This window comes from Sturnira hondurensis, unplaced genomic scaffold (genome assembly GCF_014824575.4).
Source record: "Sturnira hondurensis isolate 20B ecotype Veracruz unplaced genomic scaffold, ASM1482457v3 Scaffold0007797, whole genome shotgun sequence".
NCBI classification, from domain to species: Eukaryota; Metazoa; Chordata; class Mammalia; order Chiroptera; family Phyllostomidae; genus Sturnira; species Sturnira hondurensis.
Window position 1 is genome coordinate 521,027 of NW_028080428.1, and position 16,747 is coordinate 537,773.

Consider the following 16,747-nt stretch of genomic DNA (forward strand, 5'->3'; position numbering starts at 1 on the left):
AGGGAGGAGGGCCGAATTCCCCCAGCCGCTGGCAGTGTTGATGGCTGACAGCTCCCACCGGAGTTCCCCTCTGGGAGGGCCACCCCCTCACCTTGGCGCCCCTTGGCCACAGACTGCAAACAGAGAACTGTAAAGGCCGGTCCCTCAGGGCTGCCGCTGCTCCTCGCGGTGGGCTGGCTGAGGCCCTGGCTGTGACTCCATCCCAGTTCCCCTCCTCCTTCTGCCCAATCCCACTTCCTCCACTCCCCGCATAGTAAACGTGCTGTCCACAAACCTCCGTCTCCGAGTCTGCGTCCCTGGGGCCTGAATTTCAACAGTAGATCCACCACAATGCTGAACTGAGATGAAACCGAGAAAACTACGAACCCCCAAACATATATCTCTTATGGAATAACCTAAGGGGAGGGGGGAACCTGCCAACAAGGGTTACTCAGGTACCTCACTCCACAGGATGGAATCTCAGCCCTGCATCTGGACAGGGGATTGGCTTTTGCCTATCAGAGCACGTTTCTGGGTCCTGTCAGAGGAGAGCAAGGATTTAAGCCCACACATGGTACGGTGGCCCTCTGCTGTGTCCACCCACCAACTCCTGCCTGCTTCTCCACCGTAATCACAGGGCTCCAACTGGGGCCTCATGTCATTCTGAGCTGGTGTCCTGAAGCCCTAAGTCTGGCTGTATTCTCCCCCACTCCAGAATTGGACAGTGTTTTAAACCACTCAGCTTCTCACTCTGCTTAAGCTACTTTGTTGAGTTTTCCAGCTCCGGCCACTAAGAGAGTCCTAACACAGACCTGGAGACTGTCCAGGGCAGCGATTTGCAGCCTTTACCATCTCATGGCACACCTAAACTGATCGCTAAAATTCTGGGGCACACCAAAAATATATTTTTTGTTGATCTGATAAAAAAAAAGTGGGTGTAACTTTGGTTCATTCACATCGCATGGCTATTACTGTGTTGGCGGTTGTCATTTTTTATATTCGACAATCTAAGGGAAAAGAGGCCAGTGCCCCTGACTAGATTGTCAGGTATTGCAAGTTTTAAAATAGTTGATTGAGAGAGATGAGGCTTCGAGAGGTCTCTAGGAGGTTGTTTCCCCATCTTTGGAGAATGACAGGCCAATCACACCACAGGAGCCTCTTCCCACACTTCTCCCAGTGCCATCTGTCCACCACAGTCCTCGTGTGCCCAGTCTGGGTGTGGGTTCCCATCGGACCAGGCTCGGCCGAGCCCAGCCTTGCAGAGCAGTCGGCACGGGTGTGAGCTCCCAGAAGGCAGCTCCGTCAACCACCTGCAAGCGGTTATGAGAGGACCGTTTCCCTGTTGCCCTGCCCGAACTGCCCTTAATATTAAGCACCTTTGTGCCTCAAGTACCCCCTTCCCCTATTTATCTCTGGGTTCATTAAAAAGCCGCTCTCAACCTCAATTTCCTTATTATGCCAAGTGGAGACACTTCTGCAATAGACAGTTACCCGCTTGAAGGACTGGATAAAGCTGAGTGGGTGGGGGCATCTGTTTAAAGGGTCACCGGGCCTGTAGTGAAGACAGTGAATGCGTAAAACCCCCGGGGTGATCGAAGCATTTAAAACAGCGCCTGGAAGAGCGTGAACACTTGGTGGATGTCACTATTGTCGTCCTTGTGTGGTTCCCACCAGCTGTCGGCAGAGGGCGTCCTGGAGCGCTTCCGGTCTTGAAGACATCTCTCTGCTGGCGGCTGGGGGAACTGAAGCTCTGGGACCCCCGTTCCCCGCGGAGCCGCTACGTTTTCATCCCTTTTCTGCGTCGGGTGGCTTGACGACATCGGGCCTGAAGAGAGGATTCTGCGGATGATGTAAAGTGTGGAAGTCACCATTCTGGAAAACCCCTCAAAGCCACGGGTTCCCCATCTCTCTGACTCAGTACTTCTCGCCGCCGCCTTGATCTCGGGGCAGCCCGTGGGTTCAGGCGAAGCGGGAGGGAGCCATCCTCCAAGATGAGAAGACAGGGGAGCTAGGGCCTCAAGGAGCTCCTTCCCAAATCCCTCCTTCGGAAGGGGCAGTAGAAGCTCCCAAAGTTCCTCACTGACAGAGCAGCCTCCACATTGCTATAAGCACGGATATGCTCCAACTTTGAAGTTGATCTTTAGCAATCTTTGTAAAAACAAACAAAAATTAATCTTTTTATATGTAACCTATTAAGCTGAATCTGGATGACCAAAAACCTTTTTAAAAAAATTATCCACCATAATCAAGCAAAACAAAACAAAAACGAAGGAAAAAAACCCCAGACCTCTTCCTCAGAATCTCAAAGCAGCATGGGGTTCCCCAATAGTTGCCTTCTCGTTCAAGTGTCTGTGAAGCTACATGGTCTGTTTCGAAAGTGCTGGGAACGGGAACTCTGTCAGAACAGAACTTCAGGTGACTGAGAGCCTTCTTAGAATTTGTATAAACATGTATTGTTTCGCTGAAGTGGCAGCCGTTTTAGCAGGCAACAGTGCAGGGGTCAAAATGCTCTCTGATCCTCAGAGTGCAGTGGATCCTGACCTTACCTTGCACTTGACCATGAGCCATACAAGCCCAAATCCTAAAGGCTCTGGGTCATCCTTCCACGTCAAATCTTACTGTTTGAACCAAGCTCTCCTGCAGCCAGCTGCAAGACATTCTGGTTCTGGAGGACGTGGCCATTGAGCTCCTCTGGTCGGCTTGCGCCCCGGGCCTCCCCGGGTGGTCCCTGAGCGCTTCCCTCCCGGGTGCTGCCAACTGCAGACGCGGCTCCTTCCTTTACCCCCTTCTCTGTGTTAGACTGGGGAATAACGAAAGTGTAATATAAGCACAGGACAAAAACTTAAAACTCAGAACTGGGGAGCAGCTTATCTCTATTCCTGGTGTCACAGGGGCTCCCTGCTGCCCACTCCTCCCCTCCACCCCCGGCCGGCTTCCCCAGTGGTGGGGTACGTGCCCCTTTACAGTTGGCCTCGCTGGCAGACAGGTGTCCCACTCCCGAGTGCTGGTGGGTTAGCCGGCAAACCCTGGCCCCTTTGTCACCATCACGGCCTCTGCAGAGTTACTCCGTGCTGCCTGGAGTCAGCCTCTCTACCACCAAGCAAAACATCCAGCTCGTGTGCGGCACCTGCCGTCTCGTGTGTCACCGATACCGGGCCTCCCTACCACTGAGGAACGCGGCACGTTCAAGTTCCCTGGCAGTCCCTGTGATGTGCCAATATCACCACTGTCCCCACTCGCCCATCCCCCCAAATGAAAAGGAATAAACACTAAAAAGAAGCGCACAAACAAGAGACCAGTATTTAACATCTCGGAAACGTGCATTCTGATGACTTACCCTTCATATCTCTACTGCCCCCACCACTGGTGGGGATGTGCCTTACACCCACAAGACTAAAAAAGGCTCCCCCACGTGGTCCCACTTACAGCAAAGACAGGCTTTTTCGCCCTGGAATGCAGAAACTGAAGCAGGTTTTAATGCCTCTCCGCTCCTCATCTGCCAAGTAGGCGGCTGTAGGGAGAGTTCGGAAGCGGGGACAGACTGTTGTCTGCCCCACGCGCCTCGTGCCCTCCTCGCCGACTCAGAACTTCTACCCGCCATCCCTGACCCCTGCTGGTGGGTTCGGGTGAAGGTGGGAGAGCCAAGGTGTGGCATTTGGTAGACACTCAAAAATGTTTGTTGGACGGAGGAGTGAACACCGGTCCTGAGATGCTCCTCAGGGTCTCTGTCCGAACCGGAAAGGAGCCAGAGAAGTATCTTTCTGTCTTAAACACGTGCAGGGCGTGGATGCATCGCTTGATTAGAAGTTACCAAACACTCCTTGGTGTGGGGTAGCGGTTTGTTAAATCAGCAACATCCAGTTTGTGTGATTAATAATTAATATGGCCTGTGAGTTCAACATCAGGGGCTGACCAAAAGGGTCACTAATACACGACTGAATTAGTTCAAAGCTGAAAGGAATGTCCTTTTTAGAATATAAATTCTTGGTACGTGGGGCTGTTTCCGAGGAAGTCTCACCCTAAGCTGTGTAACAAGAGCCAAGAGACTGAAAGGAGAGGTGTGGGGAACTGGACTGATTCCTGGCAGGTGGGGAAGAGGTGCCTGGGAACTGGAGTCAGCGGCTCGTCCTGGCGAAGACTCAGAGGGTGTGCTCTAACTTGCAGCACGAGAGCTGAGCCGAGAGCGAGACGGGCGGATGGAAGACAGTCACAGACACACACCCAGACTCCAGGGTGTGAGGTCTAAGGGGCCAGTCAGGGTGGATTTTGCTAAGAAACGAACGGAGAGGGAAACATTGCAGGTCTATTTTCTCCAAAGGGGAGAGAGGCTCGCGGGAGAGCCTAACAGATCCGCGGCTCCTCCTCTCTTTCCCAGGGTCTTCATAGCTGCTAGTTGTGTCGAGAGCCCGCCCCCAGCCTCCGTGCATGGTTTCAGTTCCCAGCGGCACTGCCGATCTGCGGTCATAATTTGAATCTTCTGTCCTGTCTACATTCCCCCAACACAGGAGTCCCTCTTTCCTTTTCCTCATTCGCACGGTGGAAGTCTATTGCTTAATTAGTCTACACAGTCACTTGAAATCAATGAAAATAGCAGTTTCAAATCTTCTGGGTTTTTTTTAAGGTAGAAAAGCAAGATAAATGGTCTAGCTGATTATTCTCTAAATTGGGGGGTTTTAAACAGGAAGGAATAAAGCTGATGTATCATTTCAAAAAGAAAGGTGTTCCTAGATGGGGCGCCCTTCGCCCTGAGTGGTGAGCTAGAGGCCTTCTGGGACCCCGCCTCCTTCCAACTACACTGCAGGTCAGAAAGGACAGGACTAGGGCGGTCCGGAAAAGCTACAGACATTTGAGGTCAATGAAAAGAGCTCCAAGAAAGAGTTCTTCATTACTGGGAACGTTCCAGCAGAGGTTGGCAGGGTGTATCAGACGGTATGCAAGCATCACAGGTTAGGTTCAGCTTGAGAAACAAGTAAGACCCTTTTCTAGGAAGAGAGCAGAACGACCAAGTTCGTGTAGGAAGTGCCTGGCACAGTACCTGGTGCCTAACAGTTGCATAATATATATCAGATCCTCCCCACCCTTAGAGTCCATGGATCTAATCACATATATTGGGTGTGTTTCTAAAGGGGTAACTGGATACATTCTAGGCTCTTCCAGAAGCTCACAGTTTTCTTAGGGGCCATCGAGCAAGGGAGACAAGGGAGAAAGGAGGAGTGGTCGGTCTCCTTGTGGACGCCAGGAGCTCTTCCTCTGCTTGGTGTTTTCAGCCGGTGGCTGGTTTGGGCCTCATGCTCTCCACGACAGCCGAGATCATGGCTCCCGCAGCCTTCATGCCTTGCATCAGGGCTTGCTCCACCTGCAAAGCCGACTGGTTTGTGGGAAGCTCAGTGAGGACCCTAGGCCCGCCCCCCCGTCCTGCCCTGACCTCGCCGCTCCCCTTCAGGAGCTGGCCTGCTTGGACGCTTTTCCCAGAGCAGGAAGCCACCTGTGCTCCTTATTTCCAATGACCCCAGCGCTGCAGGAGACCAAGAGAAGCCAGGACAGCCGGGGCGCCCATCTGAGGCAGGTGCGCTCCCTTTCCCCGAGGTGGGGAGGCGGGCACTGGGCTCCTGGTCCCTGGTCTTCCTCAGAGCCATTCAGTCTAGCGTCCGACTCCAAGGTGGGGCTCAGAGGCAAAGGATCTGAGAGTAGCACCACCACGGAGGCCCTCGTTCTACGTGCAGGGAACCCGAGAACCAGGGAGGCAAACTCATTTGGACTATGTCACACAGTAAATCAGTGTCTGAGCTTAGCTTGGGGCCCAGGTTTCTGATGAGCAAGGGCCTCCTATAATCCCTTGACCCTTGGGGCCTTCTTTTCATGTACAAATGATCGTGGGATGGGAGATCCCTCATACCAGCGCCCACCAAGCCCCTAGCACAGCGCCAGGCCTCACAAGAGGTGGATACAGGCCGGGAGAGGATCGGACTACTAAGGAAGAGGGTGCAGAGAGCGAGAGCTGGGAGGGAGGGACCGCGTGGGAGGCCTGCGCACCGTCACCGAGGGATGGCACGGCCCAGCAGAGAGAGCAATGCTGGGGTGCGCCCAGTGCGTGAGGAAAACATAGGAAGCGTGGAAAAGAACAGAAAAATTACGCGCCACGTTTAATCCTTGATTTTTAAAACCTACTACCAAGGCGATACTAAATGCTTCCTCTGCTCTTCTTGTCGGGTTTTAGTAGGGATCAAATGTTAACAAGGGCAGCCCAGACTGTCACGGATACTTAGGCTTTCCAGGCTCTTTCACACGCACTGCACCTCATGTACTGTGTCCCCGCGCTCCGTTACAGGCGTGGGTCACAGACCCAAAGGCAGCAGCGCCAGGCAGGTAACGTGGGTGAAGCTGTAGGAGCACGCCCGCTGCCTGCCCATCGGAGGGAGCAGGCCCCGCCGAGTGTCAGCAGGCAGGGGCTGGCCGGCTGGTTGGTCAGTGAGGCTGGGGACCCAGATACTCTTACATAACATTTCTGTATTTCTAAGTGTTGGCAAGTAATTAAAAAAGTACCAGTCATCCAAGCAGAACACATCTGTGGGCCAGATGTGGCCCACAGGCTGGTAGTCTGCAGCTTCAGCAATAAAGTAGCGACCTTGGTTTATCCCTATTTTGTAAAGGAAGGGGCGGTTTCAGAGATATAATGACCTGACCAGGGAGACCAGGCCAGCCGATGGCCAAGCCGGACTCCACTGGTGGTCTTGCTACGCAGCCCACCGCCTTCTCTACTCCTCCACGGCTTAGGAGCGATGAAGAGAACCGTCGAGTCCTGTAGACACAGAAGGCCCCACCAGGGCGACAATAACACAGGACCACTGATGGCCATTCTGATGCGACAGGACCCCACCCCCACCCCCGCCGTCAGCACGGGGAGGCATCACCCGGGCCAGCGGGGCCGTACCTGCTGACTCCTGGGCACGCCGTAGCGGAGGTCGTTGACGAAGTGCTCGCAGTTGCCTTCGATCAGACTGTACTGCACTGTCTTGTCGACCATCTGTTTCGTGCGCTGGAGGATCTTGTCCACGGGCAGGGGCAGGTACGTCCCGTCCAGCTTGTTGTTGATCTTCCAGGGGCAGCCCTGCAGCACGTCCTGCAGACGGCTGCATTTCACCACAGCCCGGTTGCTGAAGACGGAGGTGATGCTGCCGGCCTCCAGTTCTTCACCTGGAGGCCAAAGGCAAACAGAAGCTGGGGAGCTGTGAGGGGCAGCAGGGGCAGAGCGCTGGCTCCCTCTCGGGTGCTGGGTGAGCTCCGGACCCTGGGGCCTCCTCAGTTTCTCCGTCTATGAAAGGCATGGCCCAAGATGGGCAGTTGGCTTCAATGAGCTGCAAAGGACCAGCTTCCCCAAGAAGCCTCTGCCTGGCCACTTCCGACCTCCCGCGGCCACCTCTTTCTCCTGCAACTCTTCGAGTGCCTTACGGTGTGGCCCCAGACTGCACGGTGTTGAACTGAGCTGACCGAGTGACCAAGTCCTATGACCGGAGTCTCGCTTTCCCAGCCAGACTTCAGGAATCTGCACAAACGTGTGCCGAGCACCTGTACGTGTAAGTGTAAGCGTGGGCTCCTGGGTGAGGGGCTGGCATGTGGGCCCATGACGTGCCTCCGCCTGTAGCCGCCGTGGAGTAGCAGGTGGGACTGAGCAGACTAGGCCCTGGGTGGGACCTGCTCCCATCAGCCTCCACCCAGAGCCAGTCTGCCCTTCTCTCTGCTCGGATTTTGGGGTTTTCACGAAGGGTTTATTTGAAAACAGGGTCCCACAGCTTCGAAAAAAATGTTTCAAAGCTGCTGTATTATCGTATTCAGTCCTTAGAGGAGACAGAGGTTCAGAGAGGAACCTGCCCAAGGTGAGTGGCAGTTTAAAACCAGGGCTGTTTTTCCACAAATGTGTGTGTCCTCCCCATTTGTAAGCTGTTTGAGGGCAAGTAACGCCCCTTGCTCTTTTCTCACATATTTGAAGAAAATCTGCCCATTTCATAAAAGCTGGCGGTAGGCAATTCAGCTTGCGGGAAGAGATGGCAGAAGTCATTGCTAGAGAAAGAGCTGATGGGGAGGGTGAGGTTGTGACTGTTAACAACCCCTTTGGTTGTACAAGAGGGAGGCTCCTGGAAAGGAGAGGTGGAGGGGAATGTAATGGGAAGCAATTGCTACCTTCTTTGTTCTACATTCGAGTGGGCTTCCAGGCTGGAAGTGGGGGAGGGTGTGAGTGGGTGGGGAAGGGAGTGAGGGGTGGGGAGAGGGGATGCTCTGTGGGAGGTCCCAGCAGGGAGAGGGCGTTGGCCAACGGAGGCGGACAGGCCACAGGCTGCACCTTTGGTACCGGTGACCTTCTGTAACTGAACACAAAACCCAAAAGGCATCCAGTGCCGTGAAGCCCCTCCCTCCCCTTCTCCCAGCTTCCCCAGGTCCTACCTCCTGAGGCGCCCACTCTGACCAATGGCTCTGGATGGCCAGTTTTATTCTGTTTCCCATTCTATGCTGTAACTTTCTATTACCGCCAACCTGTCACCATGAAACCTCTGCCACCATTTCATCAGCCACCGGTCTAACCCCAGCTTTGTGTTAACGCTGCCTTGGGAAATGAAAGGAGAGCTGTGTCCACACTGGGGGTGGGGCAGCCTGGGGCAGGCAGGGAAGAGCTGGCCCACCAGGTGAGGGTGGAGGGTGGTGCCCCAGGTGGTGAGGACGCCAGACGCAGCACTGGGGGCAACAGGCAGCGAGTGGCGATCAGGGCAGGTGAGAGTCCACACCCTCCCGGGGCCTCCTCAGGAGCACGAGGAAGAATGCGGTTGGAGGCTCAGCTTCTCAAACTTGACACGGAAAGGAAAGGGCGGTATGGGGGTCAGGGGCCTGGGCCCGCTCTCGCTTGTGTCTCCCGCAGGGCGGGACGCACAGGGGCATCTGGCAGACGGAGACCAAGCTCTGTCCCACGGCAAAGCGAGGTCTAGTCATGCTTCAGGGTGTTCTCCTGGTAAAGCAAGGCAGTGGCGGGGGCACACGATAATTAACGGTGCGTCCCTTTCCTTTGCTAACTGAAACATCGATATTTCAGCAGAGGGTCTTACTCGGGGGGGCCAGGTGGACCACACGGTCGTCCTCTACATAGATGGCCCAGTGCTCATAGCCGATCCGAAAGATCTCAATCAGGTCTCCAGGCTGGGGTCTTGGTTTGCCCTGTGATGGGAAGGAATGTAACAGTAAAGACGAGGCGCATGCCCGAGGAGTTCCAGAGTCGCTGCTTGGAGACCAGCTACAGCTCAGCCTGAGGGCCCGCATCCCATCTCTGTGCAGAAACCCAGGCTGGAGAAGGCCCTCTGCATGCAAAGGAGCGAAGGCCCTCCCCCTCCTGCTGTCACCCTCGTCACTAAAGGCGGTGAGGCCAGTGGCTGCCCCGGTCTCTAGGTTTTACGCTCTCCTCACACCTGCTGCGTGGATGCCTGATAGGATTGCAGTGAGCATTCCTCCTTGACTTTGAGCACCAGGTTGAGCTTTTTCAATAGAGGGCGCTAGAGGGACATGGCAGAGGAAGGGGCTCCCCGGCAATGTCCCGCCTTGGGGGAGGGGGCCATGATTAGTGGTGGCAGTATGCAGACACCTGGTGGAGGTCTGCCTGAGCCCCGATCCCCCTACCCCCATAACCTTGCAGCCTCTCTGGGGTCCTCTTGATGGACAAAGTGCCCCAGAGCCTCCTGCCCCTTCCCTTCCTGGCCTCCGGATTTCCTCTGCAGGTACCCTGCATGGACCTCCTGTGGTCCAGAGGGTCCCCCTCCCCCGAATGCCCACCCCCTGGGTTGCTGAGAGCCAGCTCGCTGCCTGCATTCCAGGGGGTCGCACGTGCCCAGCAGCTGGAGACCAACCACAGCCTGGCCAGACCAACTTCCTGCTCTCTGGGGGGTGGGCCTTACCTCTCCAATGAGGTCTGGACCCCTTTCAAGTTTGTCCTTCCTCAAGTGCCCTTCGGGTCCTCAGCCCTGGGAGGCCATGTCAAGCTCTCTGGTATCTTAATAATTCTTTGCATGAATCCCCCCCCCCCGCCATTTAACCTGCTGTGTGCTTTCTAGCTCCTGACTGGACCCAGACTGCCAATACTCTTCAACAAGGCCTGGGGGAGACAGCCCGCTCATCTGAGAGACAGCGCGTGTGCACAGCACACTACTGTGCACTCAAAAGTTTGTTAAAAGGGTCGGCACATCTCATGGTAAGTGCTCCTAGCACAATTTAAAAAAAAAGAAGAGAAAAGCAAGCCCAGGGTTGTGGCCACTGTAAACCCAAACTTAGGGGGGGGAAGGCTCACATCCCTCATCCCTCCTACTCCAGCAACGTGCTCAGCACCATCGAAACATAAATGGGCAAAGTTCTGACACCCATGCTGCTCATCCTCCCGAACTGTCCATGCTGAAGCTAGAAGACGCCCGGCTCACGCACTCCTCCCAGAGAAGACGGCAGGCTGGGAAGTCAGAGCCAGGCAGAGAGGCAGGAACTGCCCCTCCCTCGTCAGCTGGGCAAGATCTCAGTGGTCGCTGCCGAGTTTGCAACCATTTCCCCAGGTGGTCTGGTTTCTGCGAGGCTGTAGCTCTCCTCCCAGGTGAGGACCGGCATGAGCCAGGGCACGAGTTCACAGACGTGAAAGGGGCTTTCCCCGGTTTCTTTTAACCCCTTTCTGAGATACGATTGACAACCCTTCAAACGCACACAGTTTACGTATACAGTTCAATGGCTTTTAGTACATTCACAGCATTCGTGCAAACTTCACCAGAGGCCTGTTTTAGAACATGTCCGTTATCCGCAAAAGACTCCTCAATCCATCTGCGGTCAGACCCACTTCCCACCCCTGGCCCCGGGCAACCTTATACCCATCAGCCATCACTCACCCTTCTTCCCCTACCCTTCCCCTGGGCCCCAGAGAACCACTGATCTACTCTCTGTCTCTACGAACTAGCCTTTTCTGGGCATTGCATAGAAATGGAATCACATATCATGAGGTGTCTCGTGTCTGGCTTCTGTCACTGAGCAGAAGGGTGTCGAGGCACATCCGTGTTGCATGCTCTTCTGTGGAGCTGTTTAAACTACTTTGCTCTTTTTCGATATTATTTTGGCTATAGGAAATTAAAGATGATTTAAATAAATGAAAACACATTTCATGTTCACGGACTTGAATACTATCATATTAAGGTGGCAATGCACCAAATGGATCCATAAATTAGACTCCCCCACCCCTTGAAATACCCGTAGGCATCTTCTAAAAGATACATTGACATGGTGGTCCTAAAACTTAATATGGTGGAGGGGAGGCCTTCCTGGCATCAGCTAGACAGGAAATGGGGAGAGGGGAATGCAGACCAGAAGGGTGGGCACCTGGTTCAGGTCTTGGCTGTGAAAGGGGAGAGAGGCATTAGGTGGGAATGAAGAGCAGCAAGGGGTGAAGGGAGGGAATCTCCCAGCTGGGAAAGATGGCAGCACCTGTTCAGTTCTGCTGCGGAAGCTCTGACAGAAAGAGGGAGGTCGAAGACGGCAGAGAAGGGGTCAGGGGCCAAGGGGTCCTGACAAAGTGGGAGGGGCCAAGTTCAAAAATGCAGAGCCGGCCTTTGCCTAGAGGCCTGTGTTTGTCTGCTCGAGCTGCCATACAAAGTGCCAAAGGCCGGGGGCCTTGAACAGCAGAAGCTTGTTTTCTCACCATTCTGGAGGCTGGAAGTCCAAGGTCAAGGTGCCAGAAGGGTAGTTCTCATTCTGAGGCCTCTTCTCTTGGCTTGTCTGCAGCTGTCATCCTGCATGTGCTCTCTTGACCTTTTTTTGTTTTTTTGTTTTTTTTTTTGTGTGTGTGTGGAGAGGGAGAAAGAGCCAGCTCTCTGGTGTCTCTAATCTAATCCTTTCAGATGAGGGCCTCACCCTTAGGATCTCATTTAACCTTCATCATGTCTTCCAAAGACAACCATACTTGGGATTAGGGACTCAACATATAGATTAGGGGGGACACATATATTCGGTCTGTAACAACAGCAAGTGCAGTCTGGTAAGTGCAAAGGCCCTGAGGAAGGAAAGACTTGGGTTCATCAGAAGTACAGGAAGGAAGCTGGCACAGTCGGTACAGAGTGAGCAGGGAGTGATACATGATGCATTTGGAGACCATGTATAGGTACAAAGAAAAAGAGGAGAGAGTGTGGGTGGTGGGGGTCTGGACCCTCGTCCATGGCCAGCGATCGCTAAGGCCTCGCTGGAGGAAAAGAGCTGGCTGGCGTTCCTTACGACGTGCCAGGACCCCAAGACACAAATATCTCGTCCGCCTGATCTTGTCCTCAGTTCACCAGGTTGCACAAAGCCGTGAGTGATTCTGCGTGTTTTCAGGGGTGTGTGCACGGCTTGGCGAATGCAGAAGAAAGAGAAACTAAGTGGCTAGGGGATGCATCCAGGGCCTCAAAATGGCACAGCAGAACAAGCAACCTTCCAGAGGGTGAAGAGTAACACCCTTCAGAGAGATGTGCGCAGACCTGAGTTGGGAGAAGAGGAAAACAGAACGGCCTGAAGTGATCCAGCGTGGCAGGTTCTTGTCCTGAACCCTAACACAGGGGAAAGTGAGCGACCTGTATATTAACCTTACACCAGTTTCATGCTGGGAGTGGTGATGTCGCTGCTCTCACATTGGAAGGCAGGTTCTTATCGTCTTCTTCCCCCAGCCCCCGCCCCCAGTAGTCCATGAGGACCCCGTGGGCCAAGACTGTCCTCCCAGGAAGGATGTCTGAGAAGTAACGCTATATAGTCCTGGTTTCACCGTTACTGAGTACAACCCTGTCCATCTCTTACCGCATTTTTGCCTATGATGCTATCAAATGAGCTCCCCGAGCCCACCCTTAAAAATTCTGGTCTGTATACATTTCTGTCTTAGAGGATGGCGGTAACTTTCTGCAGTGTGCCGCAGAAAATCATTTCATAAAATATTAAACTGAGAGCACGGGCAAGGATAGCCCCCAAGAGAAGACATATGTCCATGCAAAGACTTGTACACAAATGTTCGTAATAGTTTTATCTGTTATAGCCAAGCAGTGAAAACAGCCCAGTGAACGGAAAGGTAAGTACCCACACCACGGATACCGCTCAGCAGTCAGGAGGAATGAACTACAGCTGTAACTCAAAGTAATTATGTACAATTATGAGAAAGAAGTCAGACTAAAAAGGGCCCATAGGATGTGATTCCATTTATGTAAGTGTCTTAGAAAGGCACACGAATCTACAGTGACAGGAAGCAGATCAGTGGCCCCCTGGGGCTGGGGGCAGCGTGGGGAGGCCGAGGGACTCACGAAGGGGAACAGGAAGTTTGGATTGTGGGGACGGCTTCATGGGTGTATACATATATCGAAAACATATTCAGCTCTCTATTCTAAATATGTGCTGTTTATTGTATGCCAGATGTAGGAATGCCAGTTATACCTCAATAAAGCTATTTTTAAAACATTAAAAAGGCACAGCCAACATCCCAAATCAGTATGCAGTTCAAGCTGCCACCCAGTCTAAATAAAGTAAAATTCAGTGTGTGGGCAAGAAGTCACCAGGGCTGTCACACGCACCTTGGCTGCTGTCTTTGTCAACTTGCCTGCGGTCTCAGACTTCAGGGACAAGCTGGACACAGTTCTCCTCCGGGCGGGTGCGGTCTCCAAGTTAACCTCGGGCTTCTCCCTAAATGGATTTGGGGGTCATGTCGTTAACAAAGACGCTTCTTCGTGATTCCTGGAAATCCTGTGTGACTTCAGATGCGTGGTTTCAGGAGAGCTTTCGGTTTGGAGAGTCTGGGAAACACTTCCCCTCGAGCTTGCCTCTGCGATGCGGTTCACTGGCACCCAAAATAATAGCCACTTACTGCTTTTTAGTCAATTGTCCTAAGATGCTAATGATGATAATAAGTAGCTTTCAGGTTTTTTTACTTGCTAAGAATCTTTTTTAAAACTTTATTAAAGTGATACTGGCGTATAGCTTTAAAAAAAAAGGTAACCATACATAATGGCTTATAATGACATGCGAGAGGCCTCGGCCCCTTCTTTGTCACTCGGGTCCTCCTGCCACAGGCAGGCCCCTGGAAGTCCCAAGCTGTTTCTTCCAACACTTAGGCCCATAGTTCCGAGACATCGAGTTGAGTCACAACACTGTGACCACAAATAATGTGAGAGAAGTCGGGGTGTTCTCTCCTTGGATAAAAAATGTTGCAGAAGAGAACTGAAACGGAGACCCAGAGTATGTTTTGGGAACTGGAATATACTGAAGCCAGAGAGACCTGGGTTTAAAGCCTGGCTCTGACACTCGTGCAAACTTGAGCTGGTAAATTAATCTGTCGGAACTCAGTTCGATTGTCTATAAAATAGAGACGGAAACATTTGCCTCACAGAATTGTCAAGAGGGTTGAATGAGGAAGCACGTGTTTATACTGGCACGTTACCAATCCAACAGGGCACCTTCTTTCTCTCTCTCCAGCTTGAACTCTCCTGTAAAGCATAGGACATGGGGGGGGGGTGTCATTTTTACTATAGCTCCACCGGAAACTTTCAGTCCCTCAGAATTTTAAACAGAAGCAAAACACGTCTCGGATGAAAGCCGATTGAGGACACTGGTTGCATCATTTGTGAGTTTCCAACTGGCAATATGGTTAAGGCCTTCCAAAGCACTTCTGTTCTCAGGGTTCTGGGGAAGAGGCCCTGTGGCCAGAAATCGCTGCAAGAGACACCTCCTGCCGGGGAGTCCCTGGCCCGGTCACACTCTGTTGCCAGGACCACACCTGCCTTCTACTCACAGGGCTGGTGGGAGGCTGGTCAGCACAGAAGCTCCACCAGGATCTATGTCGCGGAACTGCTGGCAAAACCCATTCTTCGAACGGCTCTACCACCCAGGGACCCAGTCGTTCCGCGCGAACAGCCTTACCGCTTCTGGAGGCTTCTGCTCGGTTTCAACGGCCCCTGCTTTGGCTGCTTTGGCAGGACCTGGACCAACACTTGGGATCTCACGGGTTCTATTTCAAGGGAAAAAGAATACTATTTAAACCACCCTTGCCTTCCGTGCGAGAGGGGTTCAGATGGCCACCTTGACAGTGAGGGTGGGCTGGCAGCCCTAGTTCCCCACCCTGAAGGATGGCTAGTCTTTGACCTGTTTCTGGGTGAATGAATGAGAGGGGTGTAGGACCGGATGCTGGAGAGGGCTCAGTTCCTCTGGGAAGGAGAGGCTTTGGCTTCCCAGGGTCAGGATCCCAGAGAGGATGAGGAGGTCAGAGGAGTCTGTCCCAGAGCGCAGAAACCTTGGGACAAAACCTGAGGGCGGAGACTTCAGCGGAGACGCAGCCCTTCTGAACTCTACCTGCCCCGGGCGTCCACCTCTGTCCCTCTTCCCCCTGAAAGGCAGTGGGAGGGTAGAGTGTGCGTGCCTGCCTCGCTTTGATTAAATCAACCATAAGCGACCATTCCGAAATATTCACTCGTTCTGGTTAACAGGCATTTTGCACAACCAACCAAGGCCTACAAGAAGGGGTCCTGAAGGCCACATGGTGACTTTTGTGGGGCTCCAGCGACTCCACGGCTCAGTTAGGAGGGGCCTCGTTCCTGCGGGCCCCAACTGGGGGACAGCTGAGTGTTGACTGTCATCTGGTCCCATACCTGCCGTGCCGGAGGCCGGTTTAGGGAAGGACCCATGGGACCTGGAGGAATGGAGCCGGCCCTTCCTCCGGGAGGCGGGGTTCAGGCCCATCCCCCTGCTGCGGACCGGCAGGTGCCCGGGCCTCGCAAGGGGCGTTGCTTCGGGCCAGTTCCCCGTGGGCACCGCCGCAGGTCCTCGGGAGCCCGAGCTGGGGGTTCCGAGTGCTGGGGGCAGCGCGGGGCGCGCACAAACGGCAGAGGCGCGTGGGGACCCGGGGGTCGAAGGGGGCGGGCTGAGGGTGTGGCCACACAGCGAGGGCGTCAATAGGCCTCTGCGAGGAAAGGCAGGGAAAGAGGGTTAGGAGATTATTCGAGGGGTACGTGGGAACGCAAAAACGGTTCGCTTACATTTCAGAGGTGGCACGTGATTGGTTGGAGAAACCGAACGTCACGGGGCAGACGGGAGCAAGAATGGAGCCATTGAGGCCAGATTAGGTGGGCCCGGGGAAGACCTCTCAGGAGTTAAAATCTATTATTCAGACATTTATTTAGATTGCCTGCAGGTTTGTCCCTACTTTTGCTTAACAATCCTTTTTGCATGGCAAACCTTCCCTCTGAACTCATCTGTCTTCTTCCTAAAACATAACCCCTGAAGGTCCTATGGTGAATGTGAACTCTGGGCTGGCCTAGAGCTCAGATGAGGAGCCAGAGGGTCCGGTAGCATCGCGCCACGGAGCTGAGGGGGAGGGGAAAGAACCGCCCAGTGTCCCGGCTGCCTGGCTGGGCTTAGGCCTGAAGGAGAAAAACTTCTCTTTCTGGAAGGCCCCCAAGGAGATCCCAGGGTCCTCAGTGGCAGAGAGCGTGGAGTAGCAGGGCTTTGCCCGCACACTGTCTCTACCAAGACCACAGAATCAGAGGCCCCTGCATTAAAGCTAGAACCACACTAGAGGGAGTCCATGTGGCTCCTCGCGTACAGCCTGGTCTGTCAGCCCGGCGCCTCCTCCCTACCCCCGCCCGCTTCTGTCCGGGAAACTGCAAGGAGGGCGCCCCAAGGAGCGACAGGGTGAGAACCCCAGCTGCATGCTGCTGAGGTGCTGTTCGGGGTTGGGGGGCGTTCTTTGGTTGGTTGGGGTATT

The 16,747-nt window shown here is 53.9% G+C and overlaps 1 protein-coding gene across 1 annotated transcript; it reads right to left on the reverse strand.

Moving 5' to 3' along the window:
• Positions 1 to 4,845: 4,845 nt before the first annotated feature.
• On the reverse strand, positions 4,846 to 15,668 carry PLAAT5 (phospholipase A and acyltransferase 5). Its single transcript, XM_037053052.1, has 6 exons — positions 15,633 to 15,668; positions 14,908 to 15,017; positions 13,566 to 13,674; positions 9,072 to 9,180; positions 6,911 to 7,173; positions 4,846 to 5,335 (listed from the first exon to the last, which is right to left on the reverse strand). The coding sequence occupies exons 1-6, from the start codon at positions 15,666 to 15,668 to the stop codon at positions 5,243 to 5,245; spliced, it is 720 nt and encodes a 239-aa protein (XP_036908947.1). The 3' UTR covers positions 4,846 to 5,242.
• Between the last annotated feature and the right edge of the window lie 1,079 nt (positions 15,669 to 16,747).

Coding starts and splice junctions, on each gene's coding strand:
- PLAAT5 (XM_037053052.1), bottom strand. CDS start 15,668: ATGGGTCCTTCCCTAAACCGGCCTCCGGCACGGCAG. Junction 13,675..14,907: donor AGCAGAAGCCTCCAGAAGCG/GTAAGGCTGTTC, acceptor AAATCCATTTAG/GGAGAAGCCCGAGGTTAACT. Junction 7,174..9,071: donor GGTCCACCTGGCCCCCCCGA/GTAAGACCCTCT, acceptor TTTGGCCTCCAG/GTGAAGAACTGGAGGCCGGC.